The following is an 18,019-nucleotide window of genomic DNA, read 5'->3' on the forward strand; positions in this document are numbered from 1 at the left end:
TAAATGTGCTACTTGTCAACTTCATGGAGTGCCCCCTGGTCCTTCTATTATCCAAAAGAGTAAATAACCAATTCATATTTTCGCGTTCTAGACCTCTCATGATTTTAAAGACCTCTATCATATCCCCCCCCTCTGCCGTCTCTTCTCCAAGCTGAACAGTCCTAACCCCTTCAGCCTTTCCTCATAGGGGAGCTGTTCCATCTCCTTTATCATTTTGGTTGCCCTTCTCTGTACCTTCTCAAGTGCAACTATATCTTTTTTGAGATGCGGCGACCAGAATTGTACACTGTATTCCAGGTGCGGTCTCACCATGGAGCGATAGAGGTATTATGACATTTTCCGTTTTATTAACCATTCTCTTCCTAATAATTCCTAACATTCTGTTTGCTTTTTTGACTGCTGCAGCACACTGAGCTGATGATTTCAATGTATTATCCACTATGATGCATTCATCTTTTTCCTGGGTGGTGCTCTTAATATGGAACCTAATATTATGTAACTACAACATGGGTTATTTTTCCCTATATGCATCACCTTGCACTTGTCCACATTAAATTTCATCTGCCATTTGGATGCCCAATCTTCCAGTCTTGCAAGGTCCTCCTGTAATGTATCACAATCTGCTTGTGATTTAACTACTCTGAATAATTTTGTATCATCTGTAAATTTGATTACCTCACTCATCGTATTCCTTTCCAGATCATTTATATTTATATATTGAAAAGTACCAGTCTCGCCTCCACAAACTCAGTCCTTCCACTGTTCACCAGAATTAGCCTCTACTCTACAAATTCAGTCCCTTCACCCCTCCAGCTCATCCTCTTCATTACCTGCTCAGTCCTTCCATTCTTCCCAGAATTAGTCCCACCTCCAAATGCTCCCAGGGCCAGCGCAAGCATATTTGATGCCCTAGGTGAACTTTGGGTCATTCATCCCCTCTCCCAATTTAACTGCTGATGTCGGTGGCTCCAGTGCAACACTCCAGTCTCTGATGGTATTGATTCTGGTACAACAGATCTCACTTTACCATACAAGGATGTGTAAGAAAATTAATTTATAAAGAGAATGACCGTCATATTGCACAGTGAAGAACACATCATCTAGTGCTCAAAAAGCAGCCCATTTACATGATGCACTTCCCTGTGCAGTATGACGGTCATTCTTTTTATTTATAACTTAATGTTCTCACACATCCTTCTATGGTAACGTGAGATCTGATGTTTTGGTTGATTTACATTATTCTTACACCTTTTTGGGTTTTTTGATTTCTTAGTATTGATTCTGGTACGGCACCCTCTAGACCCCACACTGGCCAGATTTTCCCACCCCCAAAATCTTGGTGCTCTAGGTGACCTTCTAGTTTGCCTAATGGAAGCACCGGCCCTGTCAGTCCCTCTGTCCCTCATCCTAAAGGTCTTTCCCTCAATTCTTCCCCGGGATTAGCCTCTTCTCCACAACATCAGTCCCTGCATCACTGCCATCCCCTCTCTCCCTCCTTCCATCCCTGTTGCTTCCCTCTCTCATCCCTTCTTCCCTCCCCTCGCCAGCCACATCAGATCTGTTGCTTCCCTCTCTCATCCCTTCTTCTCTCCCCTCACCAGCCACATCGGATCTGTTGCTTCCCTCTCTCATCCCTTCTTCCCTCCCCTCACCAGCCACATCGGATCTGTTGCTTCCCTCTCTCATCCCTTCTTCCCTCCCCTCGCCAGCCACATCAGATCCGTTGCTTCCCTCTCTCATCCCTTCTTCCCTCCCCTCGCCAGCCACATCGGATCCGTTGCTTCCCTCTCTCATCCCTTCTTCCCTCCCCTCGCCAGCCACATCGGATCCGTTGCTTCCCTCTCTCATCCCTTCTTCCCTCCCTTCGCCAGCCACATCGGATCCGTTGCTTCCCTCTCTCATCCCTTCTTCCCTCCCCTCGCCAGCCACATCGGATCCGTTGCTTCCCTCTCTCATCCCTTCTTCCCTCCCCTCGCCAGCCACATCGGACCCGTTGCTTCCCTCTCTCATCCCTTCTTCCCTCCCCTCGCCAGCCACATCGGATCTGTTGCTTCCCTCTCTCATCCCTTCTTCCCTCCCCTCGCCAGCCACATCGGATCCGTTGCTTCCCTCTCTCATCCCTTCTTCCCTCCCCTCGCCAGCCACATCGGATCCGTTGCTTCCCTCTCTCGTCCCTTCTTCCCTCCCCTCACCAGCCACATCGGATCCGTTGCTTCCCTCTCTCGTCCCTTCTTCCCTCCCCTCGCCAGCCACATCAGATCCGTTGCTTCCCTCTCTCGTCCCTTCTTCCCTCCCCTCGCCAGCCACATCGGATCCGTTGCTTCCCTCTCTCGTCCCTTCTTCCCTCCCTTCGCCAGCCACATCGGATCCGTTGCTTCCCTCTCTCGTCCCTTCTTCCCTCCCCTCGCCAGCCACATCGGATCCGTTGCTTCCCTCTCTCATCCCTTCTTCCCTCCCCTCGCCAGCCACATCGGATCCATTGCTTCCCTCTCTCATCCCTTCTTCCCTCCCCTCGCCAGCCACATCGGACCCGTTGCTTCCCTCTCTCATCCCTTCTTCCCTCCCCTCGCCAGCCACATCGGATCTGTTGCTTCCCTCTCTCATCCCTTCTTCCCTCCCCTCGCCAGCCACATCGGATCTGTTGCTTCCCTCTCTCATCCCTTCTTCCCTCCCCTCGCCAGCCACATCGGATCTGTTGCTTCTCTCTCTCATCCCTTCTTCCCTCCCCTCGCCAGCCACATCGGATCTGTTGCTTCCCTCTCTCATCCCTTCTTCCCTCCCCTCGCCAGCCACATCGGATCCCATCCCTTCTTCCCTCCCCTCACCAGCCACATCGGATCCGTTGCTTCCCTCTCTCGTCCCTTCTTCCCTCCCCTCGCCAGCCACATCAGATCTGTTGCTTCCCTCTCTCGTCCCTTCTTCCCTCCCCTCGCCAGCCACATCGGATCTGTTGCTTCCCTCTCTCGTCCCTTCTTCCCTCCCCTCGCCAGCCACATCGGATCTGTTGCTTCCCTCTCTCGTCCCTTCTTCCCTCCCCTCGCCAGCCACATCGGATCTGTTGCTTCCCTCTCTCGTCCCTTCTTCCCTCCCCTCGCCAGCCACATCGGATCCGTTGCTTCCCTCTCTCGTCCCTTCTTCCCTCCCCTCGCCAGCCACATCGGATCCGTTGCTTCCCTCTCTCGTCCCTTCTTCCCTCCCCTCGCCAGCCACATCGGATCCGTTGCTTCCCTCTCTCGTCCCTTCTTCCCTCCCCTCGCCAGCCACATCGGATCCGTTGCTTCCCTCTCTCGTCCCTTCTTCCCTCCCCTCACCAGCCACATCGGACCTGTTGCTTCCCTCTCTCATCCCTTCTTCCCTCTCTCATCCCTTCTTCCCTCCCCTCGCCAGCCACATCGGATCTGTTGCTTCCCTCTCTCATCCCTTCTTCCCTCCCCTCACCAGCCACATCGGATCTGTTGCTTCCCTCTCTCATCCCTTCTTCCCTCCCCTCACCAGCCACATCGGATCTGTTGCTTCCCTCTCTCATCCCTTCTTCCCTCCCCTCACCAGCCACATCGGATCTGTTGCTTCCCTCTCTCGTCCCTTCTTCCCTCCCCTCGCCAGCCACATCGGATCCATTGCTTCCCTCTCTCGTCCCTTCTTCCCTCCCCTCACCAGCCACATCGGACCTGTTGCTTCCCTCTCTCATCCCTTCTTCCCTCTCTCATCCCTTCTTCCCTCCCCTCACCAGCCACATCGGATCTGTTGCTTCCCCTCTCTCATCCCTTCTTCCCTCCCCTCACCAGCCACATCGGATCTGTTGCTTCCCTCTCTCATCCCTTCTTCCCTCCCCTCACCAGCCACATCGGATCTGTTGCTTCCCTCTCTCGTCCCTTCTTCCCTCCCCTCGCCAGCCACATCGGATCCGTTGCTTCCCTCTCTCGTCCCTTCTTCCCTCCCCTCGCCAGCCACATCGGATCCGTTGCTTCCCTCTCTCGTCCCTTCTTCCCTCCCCTCGCCAGCCACATCGGATCCGTTGCTTCCCTCTCTCGTCCCTTCTTCCCTCTCTCATCCCTTCTTCCCTCCCCTCACCAGCCACATCGGATCTGTTGCTTCCCCTCTCTCATCCCTTCTTCCCTCCCCTCACCAGCCACATCGGATCTGTTGCTTCCCTCTCTCATCCCTTCTTCCCTCCCCTCACCAGCCACATCGGATCTGTTGCTTCCCTCTCTCGTCCCTTCTTCCCTCCCCTCGCCAGCCACATCGGATCCGTTGCTTCCCTCTCTCGTCCCTTCTTCCCTCCCCTCACCAGCCACATCGGACCTGTTGCTTCCCTCTCTCATCCCTTCTTCCCTCTCTCATCCCTTCTTCCCTCCCCTCGCCAGCCACATCGGATCCATTGCTTCCCTCTCTCGTCCCTTCTTCCCTCCCCTCGCCAGCCACATCGGATCCGTTGCTTCCCTCTCTCGTCCCTTCTTCCCTCCCCTCGCCAGCCACATCGGATCTGTTGCTTCCCTCTCTCGTCCCTTCTTCCCTCCCCTCGCCAGCCACATCGGATCCGTTGCTTCCCTCTCTCGTCCCTTCTTCCCTCCCCTCGCCAGCCACATCGGATCCGTTGCTTCCCTCTCTCGTCCCTTCTTCCCTCCCCTCGCCAGCCACATCGGATCCGTTGCTTCCCTCTCTCATCCCTTCTTCCCTCCCCTCGCCAGCCACATCGGATCCGTTGCTTCCCTCTCTCGTCCCTTCTTCCCTCCCCTCGCCAGCCACATCGGATCCGTTGCTTCCCTCTCTCGTCCCTTCTTCCCTCCCCTCGCCAGCCACATCGGATCCGTTGCTTCCCTCTCTCGTCCCTTCTTCCCTCCCCTCGCCAGCCACATCTCTCATCCCTTCTTCCCTCCCCTCGCCAGCCACATCGGATCTGTTGCTTCCCTCTCTCGTCCCTTCTTCCCTCCCCTCGCCAGCCACATCGGATCTGTTGCTTCCCTCTCTCGTCCCTTCTTCCCTCCCCTCGCCAGCCACATCGGATCTGTTGCTTCTCTCTCTCATCCCTTCTTCCCTCCCCTCACCAGCCACATCGGATCTGTTGCTTCCCTCTCTCATCCCTTCTTCCCTCCCCTCACCAGCCACATCGGATCCGTTGCTTCCCTCTCTCATCCCTTCTTCCCTCCCCTCCCTTGCTCCCTCCCCTTTCTCCCCGCAGCCTCGCCCGTGCCGAGGACTCGCAAGCTCCGAAGCTGCAGCGCTCAGCGCCCGCAGGAGGAGGTAAGGGAGCCCCCCCAGCTGCTCTGGGGGAAAGATCCGGATTTCGGAAAGCTGTAGGGTAAGTCCCGGGGAGACAAGGGAGGTGAGGAGGGGGCGCAGGCAGGACCGAGTCCCGCTCTCTGCACTTTGATTGCTTCCAATACTGCGAAGTTGCTTTCAATTGCAAATCCACTTCCCGCGTGTGTTTTCATGTTTTGTAAATAGAGAAAGTTGCCGGCTGTATTTACGCTCGCTTTTTCTCTCTGCTTCTTGTCAGATTTCAGTGTAACTAAGCATGAAATGATACAGGCTCTTTCCGCACTGATGATCTGTAATGTATACGACACGGAACCCAGGCTTTGCCTGCTGCTTCTCAGTGTCTTGTACTACAAGTTGTTCTCTGCCATCATTACCTACAACATATTCACGCCTTTGTAATTGTACAGAGACATTTCTCAATACCGGCACAAGTTCAGTTGTCTCTAAGGTAGGAATAAAGAGTTAGATGGGGATTTGACCAGGTCAGATTCTACCATCCCGGTGACATTTTGCAGCCTCACCTCTAACTCTGAGCTCAACACCCTCCCTTCCTCTCAGATTATTCATTTTTAGGGAGCGGATAGAAAGTTCTCTAAAGTTGTATTTGAAAGATGGCATTCTGCCTCCTTGTGCCAAGCTGGGGTGATGGTTCTGTTCTGGCACAGAGGGAAGGATACAACCTATAATGTGCTGGGACATTGGGTCAGTACTGGTTCAGATGAAAGAATGCGGCAGGGACCAGGGCCAGCACCTCCCCTAGGGAAACCAGGCAGTCACTTACTGCCATGTATCATGGGAGGGGGGGGGGGGGGGCAGGCCACCAGCAGAGCCCATCCTGCCAGCAGCCCAAGAGCTGCCAGCATGAGTGACAGAGGGCATGTGTGAGAGATAGAAAAGGAAATGTGTGTGTGAGTGCATGAAAGAGGAGGGAGTATGTGCGAGTGTGAATGAGAGAGAGAGTGTGTGTGTGAATGAAAGAGGAGGGAGTAAGTGAGTGTGTGAATGAGAGAGAGAGAGTGTGTGTGTGCATGAAAGAGGAGGGAGTGTCTGTGTGTGTGTGTGCATGCATGAAAGAGGAGGGAGTGTATGTGTGAGAAAGAGGGCGAGTGTGTGTGTGTGTGTGAGTGGGAGAATATGTGTGAGAATGAAGATGTGTGTGTTAGAGAGTGTGAGTATATAGGAGAGAGATGAGAAAGTATGTTCCCCCTCCCCCAATCCATAACAATCTCATAACAATCAAAAGCTCCCAGGTATGGAGAACAGGGAATAAGAATATTTTTATTCTTATTAGTTTTAATTATTAAATGTTATTTGATGTGCCTGCTGTTTTGAAATATTGTATTGGTGTTTGGGAAATTAAAAAAAATGTTTATATGAGGTTTTACTTTTTGGATGTTCTATTCATCAGCTGTTTTGAAGTATTTGTTCTTTTTATTAGTATGATTTTACTATTTTTTATATTTCTTGATTGTATCGTTTGATTTGTTTTATGAAGAATGATGATGTTTCTCTTTTTTCATTGTTGCATTGTATACAGAGTCTGGCTTGTTGCAGTTTCCAGTTCTGTTTTTGTCTGCACATTTATATTTATATTTCATTCTCTTTATTCTGTATTTGGTGAGAGTCTGTATGGATTCTGCATGTGTGACAGAGATGAAATATTCTGCCTATGTAGGGATCTATAGCAGAATGGCTTGTTCTGTTTTCCTAATAGGAGATGTATCAATATTTTAGAGCCTGGTGTAATATTTGCATTGTTGCCTTTTCATTGGTAGGGTTGTTACCAGTTAATGCTGTGTTGGTATGGGAGATTTAGTATATTGTAATTGTAATTCCCTTAGCTCATGGCTTTCTGAGGGCCAAGCCCACTATATGGGTTCCAAGTCTCTTATTTTCTTTTTTGCAAGGTTTTGAGATTGATACCATAGCAGTGGATGTAAATATAATATATTTGTTGTTCTAAGTAATGTTTTTACCTCAAAAGACTGTACTTTCAATGCCATTTTTCTTGTAAAATATGTTATTGTAAATGCATAACTCATAATAGTACATGAAGAGGGCCTTGGAGGCAGGGCTGGAGGAGGTGCAAGGCTGTAAGGTTTGCATTGACCTTGGCTGGGACATTGGGTCAGTATTGACTCAACGGGGAGAGTGCCTTCTAACACCGTACTGGGAGATGGTGCTGGGACATTGGGTCAGTACTAATTCACAGGGAAGAGCACCCCTTACTGGGCCATCAGTACCACTCCTTGCCTTGCTGAGTGTTCTTAGCCAGGTCCAACTCTGGTAAGCTTGGGAGATCATACAGCCCTGGGGCACTGCATTCATTGGAAAGCATTTCTTTTTCTACTTTTTGCTACAGAAGATAACTGTTAAAATGTATGCTGTGTTTCTTAGTGTGCTGACTGTCAACAGATTATCCTGATGACATTAATTGTGAACTGAGCAAGTACAAAGTGATAAGGACATAAAACTTCATCAGCTTATAACTCTTTCGCCCATAGGGTCTTCAAGAAATAGTGCTTGTGATCCCTTCTGCATATTATGGCAGCAGCGACTTATAGGGCTTGATTTTAAAAGGCATTTACATGCTTAAAATTGGGCTTTACACGTGTAAATGCACTTTACTCAAGTAAGTGAGTTTTTGAAACTTGCTAGGACTGTGTTGCTCCTTTGAAAGCTCCCTCCATGTACTAGGATGAATGCCTTGTGATGCATGCAGACATTTGCACGGCAGTGGTGTGCATGAAAGCTTGGAGGAAGAGCCACTGAGAGGTGAAGGGATGTTTTATCCGGTAAAAGCCCCCTCTGTGCGCTATTCACACCAGGGAACTTTTACTGGGAGCCTGCATGAGGGGGTGTATATGTGCGAGAGAGAGAGAGAGAGAGAGAGAGAGAGAGAGAGGGAAGGTATCTTCAGATCTGCATGCCTGGCAGGAGTTTTAGACAGACAGGGAGAAGGAGAATGGCTTGGGGTGGGAGCTGCTCTTATCATCTACTCCTGCCATCCCTCCCCCAAGACAAATTATTGGTGGATGGGAGTACATGGCAATCATTCCTGAAGAAACTTTCAAATCCCAGTTAATGGGTGATTAAAATGCCATAAAAAGAGAAAGGCTGGTAGAGGTTCATTCTGGTAGAGGTCCAGCAGTGCTCAGCGCAGACCTAATCTGCTAACAATTCTCTCCCTATCCTATTCAGTTCCACGCCTGTATTTCTCAGCCATTTTCTTCACAAGATTTCCTCATTCTTCCATCCCCTTCTCCGCCATGCTCTGATGATGCAACCTCCACCATTCAGGCTGCTTCAACCTTCCTTTTTCACTCTATTACTCCTGAGGGAATTTGGCACAAAAAAAATTTAAATTCTGCACACAAAAATGTAAAACTCTGCAAAATTCTGCATATTTTATATTGGTAAAAATAATACAATATGCATCACAGTCTTTAAGTAATTAATTTAAAATGTAATACAGAAAAATGTTATTACTTAAAGATGCACAGTTTTAAATATTTTGAGCAGAATTTCCCTAGAAGTTCACTGTAAGATTGTCCCTTCCACTCCTTCTCCCTACTCTCCTGGCCAGTCTCCTTTCACTTTGCCCTCTCAGGCCCTAACTCCTCCAACTGCCACTGTGGCTCTCTAGGCTTAATCCCTTCCCCTCTATCTCCACTCGCAGAGTTTGACCACTCAGTCAGTGCTGCCCCTCACAAAGGCTCCCCTCTATCCCTCTCTCTTTCACACACACACACACAGGCTCCCTCCCTCTAGTGCACATACACACCCCCCATACAGGCTCCCTCTCTCTCCATCATGCGCGTGGGCACGCATACACACACACACCCTCATTCAGAGTCCCTCCTCTCTCTCGCACACACACACACCCTCATTCAGAGTCCCTCCTCTCTCTCGCACACACACACACCCTCATTCAGAGTCCCTCCTCTCTCTCGCACACACACACACCCTCATTCAGAGTCCCTCCTCTCTCTCGCACACACACCCACCCTCATTCAGAGTCCCTCCTCTCTCTCGCACACACACACACCCTCATAAGGCTCCCTCTCTCTCCATCATGCGCATGGGCACGCATACACACACACACCCTCATAAGGCTCCCTCTTTCTCGCACATATACACCCCCTCACACAGGCTCCCTGTCTTTCTTTCGCACATACACATTCCCTCAGACAGGCTCCCTCTCTCTCATGTACACAGCACACCCTCTCTGTCTCACAGCACTCTCTCCCTGTCTCGCACACACACACACACACCTTCATACAGGCTTCCTCGCTCTCTTGCACACAAACCCACACAAGCTCCCTTTCTTTCTCATGCATATTTCCTCACACAGGTTACCTATGTCTCTCTCTCACACCCCCCTGCACACTGGCTCCCTCTCTTGCTTACCCCCCCCCACACACACACACATAAAGGCTCCCTCTCTCTCTCAAACACATCCCTTCACATAGTCTCTCTTTCTTGCACATACATAGACCCTCACACAGGCTCCCTCTCTCACAAATAAGCTCCCTCACATATGCTCTCTCTCACCCCCAGGCTTACAGACTTTTACACGCACACACAAAGACTCACTCTCACCGGGGCCTGATCCTTCTTTGCCGTGAGTGGGATGGCCTCCGCTTGTGTGCTCTGCAAGAGCGCAGAATTCCCAAAGGACTACTGTATGCTCGATTTCCTACTTTTTTCCATTTTCTTCCTCTTCAGCTGATCCTGAATACATAGTCTCAGCACATTTAGCTCAGCAATGTAGAATCCCAACACTGATCTGTGCTTTCCATCCGGGGAGCATCATTCACTGCATCACATAGAGGAGACACTTGGCTCCTTTCCTGATGCAGCATAAACATACATATGTACATACATACATGCATACACACAGACATACATATGTACATACATACATACATACAGAATTTAATTAATCACAAAAAGCAAAACACCTCTCAGAAATCATACAAACAAAAAACACATGAGGTGGGACATACACACAGACAAATATATGCACATACTTGTCACTGGGGCAATTTTCAGAATGTCCACACTGGGACAAGTCCACATGAACATTTTACTCCAAGCTTCAAAGAGAAAGTATGTGCATATGTATGTCTGAGTGTATGCATGTATGTATGTGTGTGTGTATGTTAGTATGCATGTATGTACATGTGTACGTGTGTAAGTTTGTGCATATGCATGTCTGTGTATGCATGTATGCATGTACGTGTGTATGTAAGTATGTGCATATGTATGTCTGTGTGTATGCATGCATGTACGTGTGTATGTGCATATGTATGTCTATATGTATGCATGTATGATGTACGTGTGTATGTAATTATGTGCATATGTATGTCTGTGTGTATGCATGTACGTACGTGTATATGTGCCACCTCATTTGTTTTTTGTTTGTATGATTTCTGAGAGGTGTTTTGCTCTTTGTGATTAATTAGTTATATTCTGTATGTATGTTTGTATGTACATATGTATGTTTATGCTGTATCAGGGGGTCCTCATTTCCATTCTGGAAAGGAGCCAAGTGTCTCCTCTATGTGATGCAGTGAATGATGCTCCCCGGATGCAAAGCACAGATCAGTGTTGGGATTCTACATTGCTGAGCTAAATGTGCTGAGACTATGTATTTTTGCACAGTGAACTTATGATTTTAAATATCTAACTATTTTGTAAATGATTATTGACCTATGATTCTAACTTATAACCCATGTGCTGTCTCACAAGATGGGACAGACAGAATATCTCAACTTCATTTGTGATCCTCTTACCCAAAAAGGGATTAATAAGGAGAGAATGGATGCAAATCTCAGCATTTACATCATAGAAGCAGTTGATCTGCCAGCTGGTAACGCCTCATTCCTGAATTGCTAAGATCTTTTCTGATGCTCCTCACAAGCTTCAAGTCAAATTGAGAACTTAAATCCAACAAAATAATAGAGGTTGAAGTAAGTCATCTTTTTAAGCTGAAGGCACAACGTGTGACAAGCCCCCACACTCTTCCTCCTGCCCCCTCCCCAGTTCCAGAGAGAAGACATGGAAAGGTGCGTGGTCACCCTGCATGCACCACCACCAGCTGGGAAACTCTGTTAAATGGGTGCACTATTATTATTCTAATCCTTAAGTAGACACAAAATATGACCCTTAGGTCTGTCTGGGTGTGACCCATAATCCCTATCCAACTGATTAGTAATCTCTATTTGAAAAGGGAGTGTGTGCCTTTAAACCATGATTCCATGCCTTTTTTCACATCTATTGAATTATATGATTTTTTTATCATATCAAGCTAGTAATTACATTCTAGATCTCAAACCGTCCACTATGACAACAAAACCCTGCTAAAAATACACACAGAATCTTTATAGCTAACCTACCATGCCATAACAGCACTAATCCCAAGAAACAACCTTACCTATGGAAGAGCAGAATTGAAATTATTACTACTAGTCCAAGAATACCAGTACACCTCCTACTGGAATAACAGAACAAACACATTGCAAATCACACTATAAGTAGTCAGACGAGAGCCAGTGAAATTAGAACAAAGTTATTCAAAATACTAATATTAGAGAGAAGTTATAGATAATAATTAGACATTCTTATAAGGACCATCTGCGGATACTGGGACCACTTTTTATAAGTCTTCCACCTCGTTAGGGTCCTCTTTAATCATTGGTCCAAGAAACATAATCAAGAATAATTTTATTATTTTTTCTTTGTTCTTAAATTTAAAAAATAAAAATTGCGAAACTTTCCCCATCCGGCAAAGCCAGACGCAATATCACGTTTCGCATTCGCTGCCTCGGGGGCTGTCAGGGTATTTCATGATCGGCAAAAGGCCTGGAGGCAGACGTTGAGGAGCTCGCAATTACAAACCGCGGACGTGATCACAATTCCCATCCAACCACCCTCCAAACTAGTATTCATATCCAACATGGGTCATCTTCTCCAGCTGTCATTAACCTTTCTGGATGTATACTCAGCGAATTAGAAGAGAGAATATTAGATAAAGGCTTAAACTATCTACCTACAACAATTGCAATGCAAGGTGTTTTTGAAAAATTTCCTGGAACATCCTATGACAATTCACTGGTCAAATACAAATCTAATTGGTGTCCTCCACTTCCTGGGGATTCTGCCACATCTAAGTTTCAAGAATTGGTGCTTAAAGATGTTGAAAATATTTAATGTTCCAAGTCACATGTGACTCATGCGGAATCCAATGCTCTCCATCAACTTAAAACAAGGAGTGATATCATAATTAAACCCACCAAAAAAGGGGGCGCCATTGTCATTTTGAGTTGCTCTCAATACCGTGATGGCTTCACAGAATGACGGTATATAAAACTCAACAAATAAATAAATAAATATAGACAACTGTCAAGTACTATTTTTTTTTTATCAACAGCTATCTATTGATCCCACTTCTGAAATTTTATCAGAAGTTATTAAATTGGTTGAATATGGGTACGTAGGTGCTCTCCCCTCTGAATCAGGACCCAGTGCCCCAGTGATGTGTGAGAGGTGCTCTCCTCTCTGAACCAAGACCCAGTGTCCCAGTGCAGTGTGAGAGGTGCTCTCCCCTCTGAATCAGGACCCAGTGCCCCAGTGCAGTGTGAGAGGTGCTCTCCCCTCTGAACCAGGACCCAGTGTCCCAGTGCAGTGTGAGAGGTGCTCTCCCCTCTGAACCAGGACCCAGTGTCCCAGCACAGTGTGAGAGGAGCTCTCCCCTCTGAATCAGGACCCAGTGTCCCAGCACAGTGTGAGAGGTGCCTCCCCTCTGAATCAGGACCCAGTGCCCCAGTGCAGTGTGAGAGGTGCTCTCCCCTCTGAATCTGGATCTAGTGCCTCAGCGCAGTGTGAGAGGTGCTCTCCCTTCTGAATCAGGACCCAGTGCCCCAGCGCAGTGTGAGAGGTGCTCTCCCCTCTGAATCTGAATCTAGTGCCTCAGCACAGTGTGAGAGGTGCTCTCCCCTCTGAATCTGAATCTAGTGCCTCAGCACAGTGTGAGAGGTGCTCTCCCCTCTGAATCTGAATCTAGTGCCTCAGCACAGTGTGAGAGGTGCCTCCCCTCTGAATCAGGACCCAGTGCCCCAGTGCAGTGTGAAAGGCGCTCTCCCCTCTGAATCTGGATCTAGTGCCTCAGCGCAGTGTGAGAGGTGCTCTCCCTTCTGAATCAGGACCCAGTGCCCCAGCGCAGTGTGAGAGGTGCTCTCCCCTCTGAATCTGAATCTAGTGCCTCAGCGCAGTGTGAGAGGTGCTCTCCCCTCTGAATCTGAATCTAGTGCCTCAGCACAGTGTGAGAGGTGCTCTCCCCTCTGAATCTGAATCTAGTGCCTCAGCACAGTGTGAGAGGTGCCTCCCCTCTGAATCAGGACCCAGTGCCCCAGTGCAGTGTGAGAGGTGCTCTCCCCTCTGAATCTGGATCTAGTGCCTCAGCGCAGTGTGAGAGGTGCTCTCCCTTCTGAATCAGGACCCAGTGCCCCAGCGCAGTGTGAGAGGTGCTCTCCCCTCTGAATCTGAATCTAGTGCCTCAGCACAGTGTGAGAGGTGCTCTCCCCTCTGAATCTGAATCTAGTGCCTCAGCACAGTGTGAGAGGTGCTCTCCCCTCTGAATCTGAATCTAGTGCCTCAGCACAGTGTGAGAGGTGCCTCCCCTCTGAATCAGGACCCAGTGCCCCAGTGCAGTGTGAAAGGCGCTCTCCCCTCTGAATCAGGACCCAGTGCCTCAGCGCAGTGTGAGAGGTGCTCTCCCCTCTGAATCTGGATCTAGTGCCTCAGCGCAGTGTGAAAGGCGCTCTCCCCTCTGAATCAGGACCCAGTGCCCCAGTGCAGTGTGAAAGGCGCTCTCCCCTCTGAATCTGGATCTAGTGCCTCAGCGCAGTGTGAGAGGTGCTCTCCCCTCTGAATCTGGATCTAGTGCCTCAGCGCAGTGTGAGAGGCGCTCTCCCCTCTGAATCTGGATCTAGTGCCTCAGCGCAGTGTGAAAGGCGCTCTCCCATCTGAATCAGGACCCAGTGCCCCAGCGCAGCGTGAAAGGCGCTCTCCCATCTGAATCAGGACCCAGTGCCCCAGCGCAGCGTGAAAGGCGCTCTCCCCTCTGAATCAGGACCCAGTGCCCCAGCACAGTGTGAAAGGCGCTCTCCCATCTGAATCAGGACCCAGTGCCCCAGCGCAGTGTGAAAGGCGCTCTCCCCTCTGAATCAGGACCCAGTGCCCAGTGCCCCCTCTGAATCAGGACCCAGTGCCCAGTGTGAAAGGCACTCTCCTCTCTATGCCTGCACTGAGCCAGTTTACCAGCATGGAGCTGTGGAAACTTTGCCAGAGGATGTGATCAATGTGACTAGCACTGCAGGGTTTAAAAGAGGTTTGGACAAGCATGATGGCACAAACAGACCACGTGACCCATCTATCCTGCCCATCCGTCCCATTTTTGTAGCCCTTACAATTCCCATCACTCCTTCAGAGATGCCCTGGGCTTGTCCCATGCTTTCTTGAATTCAGATCCTGTCCTTGTCTCCACCACCTCTGCTGGGCGTCTCCTAGAATTAAAAGATGGTCAGTGGCAATCTTAATAGTATCTGTCGTAGCCAGTTTAGAATCTGAGGGAATGTAAAGAAGAATATTAAATCCATGCCCACTGCCCAGTCAAGCTAATAACGCTTCCATGGAGTAAAAGGTTTAATGTTTACTTCTTTGATTTTTAGGTCTTTTGACTGAATTAAGGCTGCAGCTCCTCCCCATCTCCCTTTTCATAAATAAAGTTATATCCAGACAGAAAGTTTTGCCATCAGTTTATGATGTAGAGTCAGGTCAGGAAGGAAGAAATATTCTGAAAGCATTGGGGTGCATGGACACGCGTGCAGAGATGTGGGAAATACATAGAACATGTTAAGCCAAGCAGAGTGGCACCGATTTGAAGGAACTAGAACCAGGAGATGTTTTTAATGTCTTAGTCAAGCTTCAAATTATTTCATGTCCCCCAATGAAGTTGGGTGGCCAAGCGTTAATTTTTCATGAGTTCTGGGTTTTGTTTGCTTTTTTGGATGCAGTTCTTCCTGCTCTCTTGGGATTACAGCTCGGTCGGGATCCGTCATTCACAACTTCCCAGGGAGCTTTCCTCTATTTTCTATCACTTAGCCTGGTTAACAGAGTCACAATTGTAGGCACTAAATCCGGCCTCTAGATGTTGCCATTGGGTCAGGAATAGCAACCTAAGAATCAAACCTAGGACCCTCCACATGGCATTGCACAGCATTGTCACTGAGAAGTGAATAGCCCAAAATTTACATTTGATCTTAACAAAAAAGAGGTCAAGGTGTGATTGACAGAGAGAGCTGGAGGGCGTGGGTGGGTCCCGGATGTGGGTGGGACCTCGCTTGCAATGTCAGACACTAGCATTACAAGACAGAGGATGTGAATACGACATCGGAAGGAAAGAAATGACAGGATATAAGGCATAGAATGATCCGTTTTTTGCCTAAGAAGATAATTTGATGATGCTGATGATGTTCAGATCATCATCCCTATACAGAACTCTATCTCGGACGCCCTAGAACATTGGAAGAAATGCTTCACAGCCATTAACTTCCTGCTCACTAACCTCCATCTTGCCCTCAACACGAACAAAACTGAACTCCTACTCATCTCCCCTCACTCATCCTCTTCCCCTCCTCCGTCTGATATCAACAAACTCAACCTCCTCTCAGCACAACCATTTATGAGGGACCTAGGAGTTCTCCTTGACCATCAATTAAGTATGAAGAACTACGTAAATTCCATACTCAAAGCCTGCTTTTTCAAACTTAATGTGCTTAAAAAACTCAAACCTCTCCTACACACCCAAGATTTCTGTACAGTTATCCAGGCTACCATCTCATCCAAATTAGACTACTGTAACGCTCTTCTCCTAGGGCTCCCTTACTCTACCATTAAACCACTACAAATGTTACAACATGCCACAGCGAGACTCATTGCAAATTCCCGTAAATATGATCACATCACTCCCATCCTTAGAGACCTACACTGGCTCCCCATAGCCTCCCGTATTATCTACAAAACCCTCACCATTATGCATAAAGCAATTCACACCCACAACTCCAACTGGTTAGATTTCTCTCTCACAACTCCTCAGTCCAGTTGACCCACTAGAATGGCCAAAAAAGGCACCCTAGTTGTGCCCTCCCTGAAAACAGCCCATCTCTCCTCTACACGTGACAGGGCACTCTCGATCGCAGGTCCCACTCATTGGAACACCCTACCGCCTGACCTGCGCCTCGAACCATGTATAAACAACTTCAAAAAGAAATTGAAAACATGGTTGTTCAAGCAAGCCTACCCAGAATAAAAGGCCATCACACCATTTCCAAAGTAATCCACTTTGCGTTTACTCTTTTCCTCACATTGAGGAACCACGTTATGTTATACTTTCTCTTCTCAGCTACTTCTTGTTACCCCCTTTCCCAGTTTTGCTTTCCCTGTTAAAATGTAATTTCCAAGCTTAACCCATTTACTGTAAACCGACATGATGTCCACAACTAATGCCGGCATATAAAAATGTTTAAATAAAATAAATAAAATAAATTTGCATCTTGAAGATGCTCCGCATGCAGAATACTGAGAATGAGCTGGCAGGCTGTAGGTCAAAAGCAAAAAGATGGTAGTGGGGTGCTGGCTGGAGGAAGGTGGATGGTTTTGGATGTCTGGTTTTATTCAATTCTGCATGTACAGTTCCTTAAGATGAACATTTCTGCTCCCTCTCAGAACCAGTGATTCCACCAGACATGAATCCCATGTTCTGTACTAGAAAGCTATGAGGTAAGCAGACTTTGTGCTTTAGCACTGAACGCTGCACTCTTACACAGATGTTGTTCTGTTTGTCAGGCTGCAGGATGAAGACGCTGCGCAGATACTGCACACGAGCTTGGCATCGCTTGCAGAAGGGCCCTGGATACACCTACAAAGAGCTCTGGGTCTGGTACTGTGATAATACCAACACCCATGGACCCAAACGCATCATCAAAGAGGGACCAAAGAAGAAAGTCGTATGGTTTATCCTGACCCTTGTATTTGCAGCGCTGGTTTTCTGGCAGTGGGGATTCCTCATACAGACCTACCTATCATATGGAATCAGTGTCTCTCTCTCCATCGGATTCAGAAAAAACCAATTCCCGGCAGTCACTGTGTGTAATGCAAATCCTTTCAAGTAAGTGATCACATTTCCTGCTCCCATTGCTTCGAAGGAGATTCTGGTGCCATAAATCCCTTCCCTGCGAGTGCCGCATCTTTCATTAGCATAATCTAGTGACTGGAGCACAAGATGGCAGCCTCCCAAGAGCAGAATTGCTGAGCACTTTTCTTCCCTCTGTTTAGGTACTCAAAGGTCAAGCATCTGCTACAGGAGTTGGATGACCTGGTTTCCACTGCTCTGAACAGAATTCAGATCTCCAGCCAGCCTGCGACAGCAGGAGCAGAACTTCCACCCACCACTACGAACAGCTCGCACACCCTAGATCCACGCTTATGGAACTACATCCCATTATTTGTCATTGATGAAAGTGATCCAGATAATCCAGTTTTTATTAATATTTTTGAAAACAGTCCAAGTTACTCAACAACTAACTCTACCAATTCTAGCCCACAGAATACAACATCCTTTTCCCAGAGATTCAAAATAGCAATGCAAATGGTAAGCTCCATTTTAAACTTGACTGGATGGTTACATTATGCTGTG

The 18,019-nt window shown here is 48.2% G+C and overlaps 1 protein-coding gene across 2 annotated transcripts in view; it reads left to right on the top strand.

Moving 5' to 3' along the window:
* The first annotated feature begins 4,107 nt into the window (after positions 1-4,107).
* SCNN1B (sodium channel epithelial 1 beta subunit) overlaps positions 4,108-18,019 on the top strand; it is a 61,389-nt gene continuing 47,477 nt past the window's right edge. The window contains exons 1-3 of one of the 2 annotated variants that reach the window (XM_029576549.1): positions 4,108-5,241; positions 17,170-17,491; positions 17,659-17,974. In XM_029576549.1, coding sequence (XP_029432409.1) covers positions 17,178-17,491; positions 17,659-17,974 — 630 coding nt within the window. In that variant the 5' untranslated portion in view covers positions 4,108-5,241; positions 17,170-17,177. Of the gene's footprint in view, positions 5,300-17,169; positions 17,492-17,658; positions 17,975-18,019 lie in introns of both variants that reach the window. The other variant, XM_029576550.1, reaches the window with a different exon arrangement.

The sequence above is a fragment of the Rhinatrema bivittatum genome, chromosome 14 (genome assembly GCF_901001135.1).
Source record: "Rhinatrema bivittatum chromosome 14, aRhiBiv1.1, whole genome shotgun sequence".
In the NCBI taxonomy this organism is placed as follows: Eukaryota; Metazoa; Chordata; class Amphibia; order Gymnophiona; family Rhinatrematidae; genus Rhinatrema; species Rhinatrema bivittatum.